General features: G+C 41.0%; 1 protein-coding gene across 1 annotated transcript in view; it reads left to right on the top strand.

Annotated features, from left to right (window-relative positions):
* NELL1 (neural EGFL like 1) overlaps positions 1-12,881 on the top strand; it is a gene marked incomplete in the record, with an annotated part of 387,865 nt that overhangs the window by 342,280 nt on the left and 32,704 nt on the right. Inside the window, 1 exon segment of the mRNA XM_072422315.1 lies at positions 10,981-11,121. Within this exon segment, the coding sequence (XP_072278416.1) occupies positions 10,981-11,121 (141 nt within the window).

A 12,881-nucleotide genomic window follows, 5' to 3' on the forward strand; every position in this document is an offset into this window, starting at 1 on the left:
TTCTCACAGACACACTTCCTGGAAGAGTGGACAGTTTTTTAGCAGCTTCTGTTCCGGCATGACTGTGCCCCAGTCCACAAAGCCAGCTCCATGAGGATTTCCATTGGCTAGTTTGGTGTGAAGACCTTGAGTGTCCTTCACAGAGCCCTGACCACAACCCTACTCAACGCCTTTTGAGGTGAACTGAAACACAGACGCAATTCAGATCTTCCAATCCACAATTAATATCCCACCTTAAATACCAATTCCACAGACCCCCTCCAAAATCTTGTAGAAAGCCTTCCTGGAGAAGTTATAATAATGCCCATTGTATTACAATAAGATGTCCAACAAGCTCATATAGGCGACGCGGTGCATAGACTTTGGCCCACATAGCAAATATCTTATGTGTTCATAACTGTTCCTGAAATTGAGCATTGACCTTCCCTCCACTACAGAAGCCACAGAGGACTTCCATGACCTTGCCGTAACAAAAGACCTCTGACCTCATGTGGAATGGAACATATTCTCATAGCTGGGCTGTAATATGTGACAAGAGGGAAATGTCAGGAGAATGTTTTGCCTTGTGGTTTATTGATTTGGCATCACTGCGTGTAAACAAACATGGAATTGGATGACAGAAGTGAAGCGTTGATCCGTCCTGGGTCCATTAGAGGACAAATAGGTATTTTTGTTTCCTTGTAGGTGTTTTTTTTTCATTGTTGTGATTATGTTTTTAAAGGGGACATGTAGGCAGGATGGAAGGGAATGATTCACCTGGACCGTCATATTTTTCAATTTTCTGATCTTGAATCTGGTTATCCTTGCTGTAGGCAAAGACATATTGAAAGCAGATCACAGGGGAGAAGATGGGTAACGGATACTGAAATTCTATATTCTATCTTCAAATATTAGTTGTGTGGTATCACCTGTCACCAGCCATTTGAAAGTATGAGGTCCCATTCATTAGGGATAATTGATTGTAGATAGCCAGATCACTAATTGCAGATGAGAATCAGCAATAAAGTTGATTGGGGTGATAAATGTCCTTTATCCCCCCAAACAGCAGCTGAGGAACCTTCAGATAACTGATCTTACCCTACATACACACAGGGATTAGAGCTTTGTTGCCGATTCCCATCTGCTTTTAGTGATCTGGCTCTATCCACAGTCGCATATCCTTAATGCACGTGACGTCGTACCTCCAAATGGCTCTTTCATTAAAACAGTCGGGTGATACAGCACAACCGACATTCTTGCCCCGCATTTGTCAATAGTCCAACCAGTGAATTTTACAGTTTGATGTTCCTTGAAGAAGAAAGTATTGTGAAATGCGTCGGATCAAGGATGCAAATGCAACATTTGTATTTTTGTAAACTCCTAACAAATAGTTGTTTATGGACTAATGTTTAAACTTAAAGTTAACTTTAAACTTAATCTCTAGTAAATTCTAAGTCATTCATCAATGTAAATGGGTTGAAGTAAAACACCACTTTATTACATTTGGAACATTAAAGACCTCCTTTTTCTATTTGAGTAGACCCTATCCAAGTCTAATTACCTTCCTTGTACCTGTGGATACAGCTTGCTGGTGGGATCATCAAGAATGAGGTCATTGCAAGCAGAAAATACAAACAAATGGGTTAAAGTACAACCTGAGTTGCACCACCAGGGGGCAGTTTCTTGATGCCCTAGGTTCACAGGAAGTGGGCTAAATAAAGTTAGGAATGTTGAAGCTGAAATTGTGCTTTTAACATTCCAATAACATATTTGGTTTTATATGTTTTGCACAATCACATAAAATATTGAAGAGAATTTGTAACAAAAAGAATACTTAAATAAATATAAAATCTGCTTACTACCAGGAATGATAGCAAGCAATGTCTGCAGCCTCCTCTCAGTTACAACTCAACCGTGGTTCTGTTTGGAAGGGGAAAAACATTTCTTGATGATTCTTGTATTTCCTGTGTTATCTCAAGGCCATCGTTTCCCCCATTTAGATTGTCTTATATAACAATTATTTGCTATTTTGTGCAGGAAGGGGGAGGGATTTAGCAAAAAAAAAAAAAAAAAAACTTGGCAGGGCTGACACCACTCAGTCCATACACATGCTGTGAGGTATCGGCTTGCAAAGTAGAAATTAGGAGCTGAGAGCATTTCTGGCACAACAACAGGTGTTTTGCTGCACTTTCGTAGTTTTTAATTGGAGACAAAACTTTAAAAATGGAAAATGGTCCTGGAATTCATACACATACCTCAATTTTTTATTTTGCTGTGATATATACTTTAAGCTCTGTGGGGGTAAAAAATAAGGATTTTGGCACTCATTATACATTGTTAAATCTTTTTGTCAGACTTGCAAGCAAATTGTCTTTTTACTTTTTTTGACAGCAAAAGAAAATAAAAGTTGCCTGCAGACTCAAAAAGAAAAATTAAAAGGGCATTTGAAATCACAGATTTTTTTTTCAATACTGTAAATTTATTTTACATATACAGTATTAAAAAAAAAGCACAGCGCCATCTTCAGGTTGGTATACTATGTGCCGTCTGTATTTTTTGTCATATATAGCCCTATATGATCATTATATCAAAACTGTCATATGAATTAAAGAGCTGGGAATCATAATGATTGGTTTCTGATTGTTATCATGGATCAGAGCTAACACAGCACATTCGGATAGCCAGCAGCAAGTTCCTCTGCTAGTTATTTGAAAACATTAATGGCCACCTAGTATGGGGTATCCTGCTGACAAATGTTAATCTACAGATTGCTGATGGCAAGAGTTTAAAGAGCAATCCCAGGCAATTTGTTAAATTGATTAATTAACTGGCAACAATTATTCTGCAAACTGGGAAACTTTGCTAAAAATGAAGAAAAATGGAGGAGGGGCAATTATAAATGATTATGGTGCACCCAATACCAATGTGTGGATGAATAACCTCTGGGTGGGGGTGGCTGCGTCCCCTTGATGAATCTTTTAGCTGGTGACACTTTATGAGTTTCTAATATATTGATGAAGATTGAGTTTTGGCTGAACGTATCACACAGAACGCGCGGCAGCTCAACAGAGTAAAAATAGATGTGAACTTCTGGGGAAAGCCGGCCTGACCTTTCCAAGCGATAATCCCGATGTCCTTCCAAGGGCAGAATCATCCCCAGAGATCATCACTGGGTTTTCCTTCTCCTTGAAATGGAATTTACTTTCCATGCAGAGATCACAGATAATACACTGTATCCAGCTTAATGCAAAGCCATCAGTGGAGGGGCTGGGGGGGTTATTTTAAAGATATAGATTCCGATCACGTATCTTCCAGCACGGAACAAAGCGTGGAGAATTCTTGGATTTTGGCATATAAGGGATGACATTGTATATCACATATACCATAGCTCAGCAGTTTTACAGTGCCGGTTAGCGGACCGTTGGCATCCCATCTGGCCCTCATACACACAGCACAGAGGATTATTGAAACCCATAAACATTTCAGGAATTTCATTAGAGTTCAGAATGTTTTTTTGGTATTATTGACGGATTGGTAAAGGTGCAGCAAGCACATAGATACTGAGGGACAGAGAGGAATAGAGCAAGCAAAGAGAATTCCCACAAGTGTTCATTCACACACACACGGACGTTTTATTTTTAATGGGCTGATGATATAAAAGAAGAGATAAAAAAAAACACAACAAATGGTGGGGTATTACTGTGGAATTTGGTGCCAAATAAAATGTAATTGCACCAAAGCCATCCCTGGAGGAGATCAGCAGCATGGAGATGTAACAAGGACTGAAATAAAATGTTGTGTCCTCCAGGGTGTAGTGTGATCATTCTTATTGGGGTTCCTCCAGGGGGTGTTAGGGGTTCCTTGAGGTGGCTGATGGAGCTCATATCTGATCTCATATCTGTGTTTGCAAAGTTCTAATCCAACTCAGATTGGAATATATTGCCATGTCTGTAAGGGAGGCCACTATAATGGAAGGAATGTTCTTCTAGTGGCCACCAATGTAAAGGACATTGTTCTCACAGACCACCAATATAAGTAGCATTCTGACCACCAATGTAGAGGATATTTTCCAAACTGAACAGCAACGTCGTAAAAGCCATTCTTCCCATTATCCACCAATGTAAGGGACATTCTTCCTAATGACCGCCAATGTAAGGGACATTCTTCCCAATGACCGCCAATGTAAGGGACATTCTTCCCAATGACCGCCAGTGTAAGGGACATTCTTCCCAATGACCGCCAATTAAGGGACATTCTTCCCAATGACCGCCAATGTAAGGGACATTCTTCCCAATGACCGCCAACGTAAGGGACATTCTTCCCATTGACCACCAACGTAAGGGACATTCTTCCCACTGAATAAATTTACACTCATTGTCCTGTATCTGTCACTGGTGATATATTGTCCACATTGGAGCCACTAAAAATAGTGCAAGGTTGTTGGCCACCCTTGGGGCTCATCCGGATTGATTGTTCACGAGGATCCATGTGCCGGATTCTCTCCGCCGGTGTCATCGTGTCACATCATGTTATCGGGACTGGAGATCCGTCAGGGCAGCTGGAAACATTTCTAATGTAACAAGTTGTGTCCTACTAGGAGAGCATGGGCAACATTTTCTCTAGTTTGGGAAATTAAAGGAGAGCGGAGAACAGTTGTGTCTCCATTATCAATATCCTCATTATCATCATGAAAAAAAGGGATAGACAGAAAAAAATGGGCTTTTAAGCATGCAAACAATATATTTTGTCAAACTACAAGTTCACAGAGTGACCTGAATGTATACATACATAAAGGTAACAAAGGTAAAGATATTACATGTAAAGCTGAATTTTGGCACCATACACTCATTACTATAAAATAGTGTTAACCAATGAGATATCATTCTCACATTCACAGCAGACAGTCCCAGAATATAAGAAGTAAATAATTATAATCGCTTAGGAGGTAACTGATGCGTTTCACCTTTCAAAGGCTTCTTCAGGGGTAGATATGACATGTGATGTATTGAAGTCCGATCAATTGGACCGAGTGTCACAATATACAGCCATGGTATAATTTGCAGAAAAGCTCCACTTCTATTGCAAAAAAGCTGCCAGAGACTGTGCCTATGCCTATATTGTTCCATCAGTCTGCTGCAGGCAGCAGGGAACATTTCCTTCCCCCAGTGATCAGATTGCAACACTATCTTATAGTTTGTCTCATGGTATGATTCTGCAACTGGGACTGATCTATGTCAGACATTTGCAAACACAGCCAAGGACTGCACAGGTGCCAGGATTTACATCTCAGTCCAGCTAGAAGATGGAGAGTGATGTCTGTAAAGAAAAGGGAGAAAGGAAGATAGCTGTGAGCATTAGGATCATGGTGAGAGGTAATACTTGGAAGTGCTGCATGCTTGCAATGAATAGATAATGCATGTAATGACAGGTCGACTTAAAGTGAAATAAAAGATCCATATGCATTTCCAGGATAAGGAAATAGCGGATTGTTTTACCATGTTCTCCCCGGAGTCCTGAATGGGTGGGCTGTGTCCATTATAACCACCCCAGCAAATCTCAGTGTTCTAATCAGTAACCCTGCTCTGCCTTCATCTCTTTAGTATTCATGCCTTAGAAAGAATCAAATAAATTCCTATTGCAGGGGATACCAATCACAGAAGTAGAACGTTACATATCAGGAAGGGGATTGGGGTGTGGCTGTATACAGCATGCTTACACGTTGCCATATTGCACTGACTTTTTTGATTATTTTAGAACTTTTATTAACTTTATATTGCTAAATTGCTTGAGTAGCAATGGTATATAATAATAAATAAAATATAATATATAAAAAGTGAAGTCTGTACTAGTGGAGGTTTCCATATTGCAGAGTATGGAGGGAGTCTACATTGGGGTACCGGTCTCCTGCACATCCTTAATGAATGCAGCCAATAGTGTGGCTTCTGTTGGTCACATGATGCCATCACTTGAGCTAGAATCAGAAGATACAGCGCCTCATAAAGAAATACAATGTTAGAAATCAATATTATATGGAAATTAAATGTTTCCCCTTCCAGAAACTTCTGTTGTGCTTTATATGTGCTGAAGGCGGAGAGATTCTATAATTCATCCCGGTGACCTTGCACTTATTTTTGCCACCACGCAAGACTTTTGTCATTTTCTTGCCTTTACCGGTGGAAATTTTTTAATCGCCGGTTGATTTAACATGCAATTATCCAAAAGGCTGAGCGCCTTATTTTATGTTATTAATAGTTTACTGCAAGTGAGTAAAAACTGGGACTTTGGAATTACGCGATAATTAGTCGCGTTTTCTCGGTTTCGAAGGGTGGACAAAATTTATGGAGCAAAATTCTCTTGCAAATTGGGAGCCGATTTTCCCCCGGTGAGCTGAAACTTCAGCAACCTCCTAAAAAGATGGCTCGGCTTTCATAAAAGCCCTCGGGGGATTCATTTCGGCGTCATCGCTGTCCGTGTGTCTGCTGACGGAGGATAACACAATAATTAATATTGTGCAGCCGAATATGAAAATGTTTAAACAGCGTCGCCGCTCATGCAAGGAGAACCTTTCATTTATTAGTACAAAAAGAAATGGAAACAATTTGGAAACATAAATGAGAAGTGCCAGGTAATTATTCTTTTTACGATGCGGGTGATTAATAACGAGGAAGAGGGCAAATCGCAAAGGGGCCTCCGAATAAACTAGAAAGTAAACACGAGGAGAAAGTGAACATTTCGGTGCGTTTGAAAAAGAGAGAATAGGCGACGTTGGTGCTGAAAGCCACCTGTAATGTCGCAGGTAAATGAAGTCAGGTGAAGCATGAAATGGAATGGGTGGAGGGGTTCAGAATGCGTCAGGTGAGGGTAAATCTTACCCTTAGAAGTTCATGTGAATGGTGGTTCATTGGCAGCTTCTGATAATTGGCACTTTGCCAGCCCCAACAGCATTTAAATGAACATTTGAAGCGCTTTCATCGGCAAAACGCGTCAGTAAGCATCTAAATGTTTGTTAGTTGATAACTTTGTCAGGCTTTTTTTTTTTTTTAGAAGTTTTTGTATAAGAGTGCGTAAAGATGTTTTGTACTTAATGAAGATCCTATGTAAGTATTTTAATTAATATTGGACAGAAATTCTTCTTTTGTCTTTGTTCTCTTTTTTTATCAGCCTTTCTGGATCTTTTTCAATGGGGGAACCCTAAAAATAACTTTTGAATAATTTCAAGACAAATATTATTATTTTCCACCAGCGTTGATCCCATGGAACAGATGGAACCCCACCAACAAGATAGAAATACAAATGCAAACATGGCACCCATGTAACCAAGAAAACTCTGGATGGAATAAAACCTTTGAATAAATCTCATTTTTTTTTTGGAATATAAATCCACTTTCGTGTGTACTGAGCTTTTTGTGTTTTTACTTGGAATGGCCTATGAATGCTATAAGATCACAATGACAAGCCAAGGGCCTAAACCAACTCACAGTTGCCTGGCTGCTTCCAAAACAGGCGATATTTCCATGCACCAAAGCTGTTCCTCTCTGTGACAATTAGGTACACCATTGGCAAAGATCAGAAAGAAGATTTTGTTCCGGCAGGTTCCGTCCTGAGGGCGTCCTGGAAAAAAAACAAATTGCTCAAATCAGTCGTATTTTGCGAGCAGCATGACTAAAAGGGAGTTTAATTACCTTAAAGTCGTTGCTAAAATGAATTTGCAAATTTATAATTGTAATCCCCGGTCGCTCTCGGCTGGAGCTGTAAGAGATATGCCAGTCAAATGCCAGCTGTAATCAGATGAGGTTACTCCGGCTTCGGGGGTGGCGGCAGCATACCGGAGATCTCATAAACCAAACCATTGGCTGTGGTGGTGCTGAGCCGCGCTCTTCTAAGAGGTAATGATAATAAGGAGAAGGCTCGGCGGCCCTGCACTGGATATCCTCAGCCTTAGAATACAGATCAATGAGAACTCCGCAGGAAGAGATCTCAGCAGCTACAAATCAATAGGTCAAAGGTCAGAATTCAGTTCTCCTTTCATTCTCCCTCTGCACCATGGCGAGGTATGAATGGGCTTTTCTACGCCTCATACTCGGGCCAATTTACTTACATGGCCGTAGCTCTGCCTGTGCCGCCCAATTCTATTTCCAGACCAGGGGGTGCTCAATACGTACAGCACAGGATCTGAATTTGGGGGTTTCTGAATATAAACCCTGCTTCGTGTTTGAACGTTGGTCAAGGTCCCTGTTGTTGAGTTAATTCCAGATATATTCCTCTTCGGCCTTTATTTTTGGTTTTAGTTTATCTTTTTCTTTTTTGGGGTTTTATTGGTTGAGCTGTTGATAAGGTTGGATGGGTAGGGTCATAGTAAACTTTTATGGGGCAAATTCCAGGTCCATTGGTAAGTAAGGCCATATGTTGGTTGGGGGCTGCTATGGTATACGTGTGCCTCTTCCAAGGGGAAATCAGAAGGGAGAATCTCCCCAACAAGTATTGCAGGTGGTGCTCTGATGTATTTGCAGGAGGTTCTTGCAAAAGCCAACACTGTTGGTTTGGAGTCCCATTTGGACTGATCTAGTTAGGGGACAGGACCTCTCTGTACTTTTCCATGCAATGCAGGCAGATTGTGGCTGGTGAATGGGAAAAACACATTGCTTTACCTAGCAATCCCACATGTGATGCCGAACCTCCATAATTGAAAGTACTTAAATCCAATGAATAAAAAGGGGCGGGACCAAGGAGTGTTAAGCTGGGGAGGGACTTGATGATGCTGGACAACCTCCAGCCAGGAGGACATCTAGTGGAACAAAAACAGTACTGCACATGAAAGTTGAAATGGTCTGTTTATTCTTTTCTTATTTGCTGTCTGGTTGACATCAGTGTATATAAGTTTTATTTTTTAATTAGATGTTCCGTTTTCTAATGTAATTGTATGTTTGTGTTTTTTCTCTGGAGCACCATAACATTGTTAGAAGGGGGTGGTGATGATGGTCACGCCGTATTCCGCCAGCACTGACGGGCTGTCTTCCAGGCCTCTCCCCTCCGGTGACAATAACAGGAAGCCATTTACATGAATTTCTCTCTGGTGTCATGTGGATGTAGTTCTGGTGCTGAAGGGATTGGAGTGCTGCAGCCGATATATTGACATTTATGCTTTCATTATAAATTGTAACATTTCAATATCCTTTTTAGAAAAAAAAAAAAGCCTGCAGAATGTTTTTCAATGTGTACATTGCATTCAACGGCAACACATCTGGCACACGCATAATAATAATTCACCCGTCTAAATCTCTGGCCGGGGCGCAGGGAATGGCAGCCCCGTCCTCCCTCGCTCTGTCCTTGTCGCAGCGAAGGTCTCACGGTTGGAGCCGCAGAGAAGTCTCTGAGTTTGGCTCGTGCTCGGTAACACAATGTAATTGGCTCTGCACCTGTGCCGGTCCCTGCATGGGCCACAATTATTTCCGTATTATACACAAAGAGCCCTGCAATGGTCCTGGTAATCCCTGTAATTGGTTATTTGGGGGGATTTATGGGCACATTGACGCCCTGTGTATGTGGCGCTGGGTATAATCCCCCATTTATAAAATGCAATGAAATACACGGCCAGTGGGAACTTTATTGGGTAATCCATCCGGTACCAACTGAGGGTAGGGGTATAGCTGATAGAATATTCCAGAATTTTGATATATGCAATGCTACATTCGCGTATTATAGCCCTCTATTGAATGACATTTTTATTAGCTGTGTGTGTTCTTTTTATTTTTCATCCTTTGTTATATCTCAGTACTGCTGATCTCCTGCAGCCACTTCCTGTTTACCTGCACGGCATTTCTCAGGGTGGGTGTCCTGATGGTGACAACAGTGGGCCATGAGTTATGAGCGTTGAAATGTTCACTTGCATTCTCCATTAGAAGCTGGGTGATGGGTGATGCAGGACCACGCCACATGGACTGCCAGGGTACTTGGGAATAATGCAAACAAACCATTCCACACGATACGGGCTCTGCCTGCTGCCTACATTACCAACAGGACTCACCACCACCACCACTCACAGTCACTGGAAAATGTAGGCTAATAGCCAATGTATATACTGGAAAGCATTCCTATTAGCTTGTAGTAAGGGTGGCTGGTGAGGGAAAGGGCAATCAATGAGAACGCTAACTGCCCCTTGGCAATGGGTTTAAGTGGTTCAATGTCACAGTTATACAATAGTAGAAGTTCTCATTGGCTGAGGGTTGCCAAGGGGCTGCAGTGTTCCTGACATCACGCTCACTGACACAGAAGGCTGTAAGGCCATTGGCAAGGTACAAAGTGGTAGGGGGTTTTCATTGGTTCATGGTTGCCAAGGGGCTTCATGGTTTCTTACATTACCATCCAATGAGAATGCTCACTGCCATTTGTAACCACTGCTCTGTAAGCCTGTTGTTAAAGTATACAGTTTGAGCTTGTGGTGATGCACAAAGTAGGTACTAAAAAGGAGTCAACTTGAACATCATTAACCCCAACAGCAATACTAGGGGTCACCCTAGTCCCATTGACCTTCATGGCAGGATCAATAGGGTTTTTTTTTAGTAAATTGAAATCTTCTAGTAGAGGTCAGTGAGTGGGTTTAGACACTTTCCCGCCATCATTACCCTCATCACTTTCTCCGAGTCTGGCAGTACAGCCGGAGGTCGCGGCTTTTATTTAATCCGCCGCTGATATGTGCGCACAACCGGTAGAAAGTTCCACAACCGAGACTCAATGACTTCCAATCCTCCCGGCATTAAAAAAAAAAAACGGAGTCCATTGATCGACCTCCCAGTAATTACCAGTAATGAATCGCCCTCCGGCTCACTTCTAGTCGTTTACTAGGCTGAAAAAAAAAATTCAATGTTTAACCGGGGAAAAAAAAAATTTAAAGCAAATCACCTTGTGTGTGCGCTGCGATGACGGATGATAGACAAATGCTTTGTTCTTTTCAGTGTCAAAGGAAATTAATTTCTGCCTGGCTTGTGTTTTTCTCTGAGGCAGATATTGATGAATGTGCTGAGGGCATCATAGAGTGTCACAACCATTCCCGCTGTGCTAACCTCCCGGGGTGGTACCACTGCGAGTGCAGAAGCGGTTTCCATGACAACGGGACCTACTCCATATCTGGGGAGTCCTGTGTTGGTAAGCAGACCTCGCTCGACAACTTTTTATATATATATATATTATTTTTTTTTTCTATACATTCCCTGTCTTGTGTCTGCATGGCGATTTTATGTAATGGCATTGGTGGTGGGGGGGGGGTTAGGGGGGGGGGTTATAGATGGAAAATTGGCTGCACAATTTTATTCTTTTTTTTTTCTTTAAGCACGAAAAAAGAATCCAAAATTAGTAAAATGCGACAGAGAAGGCTAACATTTGCCCAAGAAGGGTTTTTATGGCATTTGTAACACAATAGGAGAAGACGTTTTACAAAGATTGTAATGCAATTTCCTTTGTTTACAAAATTGGGTGATAATTTAACGTAATAAGCGTTCTACCTAGGACACACATAGGGTTAGGTTATTCTGTTGAATTTTATGTTTTGACCAGGGGACTTATTATATTTATCTGCCAAATTTTGGCAAAAAATGTCCTTCCTATAGACCAGGGGTGTCAAACTCAAATACACAGTGGGCCAAATTTTAAAACTTAGACAAAATCGTGGGCCAACCTTGAAATTTTTTTGAAAAAATTGAGGAAGTTTTTCCTTCCTGTTAGATTTAAGGGGGGAGTGCTGGAAATGCCAGACGTGGCCAATGCGAGGCTAAATCTTATGAGGGGCCCGCTGCTGGAACTCCCTCTCTCTGAAATTATGCCGCTAATACAATTCCCTACATTTTTTGCATCTTTAAAAAAGTCTGATGTGAATGATGCAAGCAATTGTAGTAGCAGTCCTATTTCAATGCAGAGGCAGGCCAGAAGCAGTTCATATTAAGGATTCTTTTTGGGGCCAAAAAGAAAAAAAGTTGAGGGCCAGAGTTTAACACCCCTGCTATAGACCAATAGTTAGATTGCCGTTTTGATGTAAACTGAATATTTGATCTAGTACTAAAATGTACAATATAGAATTTTCCAGAGGAAGCAGTAAGATAATACTGTGAAACGCATTTTCCTGAGGAAGCGGTGCTAGGATATTACCAAATGTGTTCTCGGGGGAAGACCATTCCAGAGAGTGGGGGCAGCTCTAGAAAGGTCTTAGAGCCATGCGCATGATGAGGTTATGAGTGAGGAAGTCAGTAGGGCATTAGAGGAGTAATAAGTCCTTCCTTTTCTATAAAATTGTAACCAATTGGAGAGGGTGATTGTGATCTCCTCTGTTGATATGGCACACTACATTTTATGATGATTATATGACTGGGATATGTTGCCAGCATGACAAATATTGCATTTTTTTTCTTCTTTTTTTAAAGCAAATGGGGACCGTTATGTCTTTTCAGAGTGTTTCTATTATTTGAATATCTAAATAAAAGAAAATCGCTCCACAACTTTTATAAAAAGTTTCATTCGTATAAATGCCATCAAAAAGTCCCGCTTGGACATATGTAAGCTGACCCATTGTTGTGTTTTGCTTTACTTTTGTTGTTTTTAAAAAAAATGGTAAGGTGTAATCGGTGTAGAATATAAATTGTCAAATGTCAAAACACAGATCCCAGAGTTGGAGGTAGCTTATGTTATGTGCATATTAGTCCCAGCCCCCGCAACCTCCTGAGCCCCCATATTTCTGAGCAAGAGGGAGGCATGGACAAGGCGAGTCCATCAAGCCCCTTTTGTTAGAATTTTTTATTGTTATGTATTTGAATTTTGATGTTTTTATTTTTGTATAAGGTGGGAATTGTTTCTTCTACAATACAGTTACATTGTCTTAGACGTCACATAATCCTCACCACATGAATGTAGGACTG

This window comes from Pyxicephalus adspersus, chromosome 9 (assembly GCF_032062135.1).
Source record: "Pyxicephalus adspersus chromosome 9, UCB_Pads_2.0, whole genome shotgun sequence".
NCBI classification, from domain to species: Eukaryota; Metazoa; Chordata; class Amphibia; order Anura; family Pyxicephalidae; genus Pyxicephalus; species Pyxicephalus adspersus.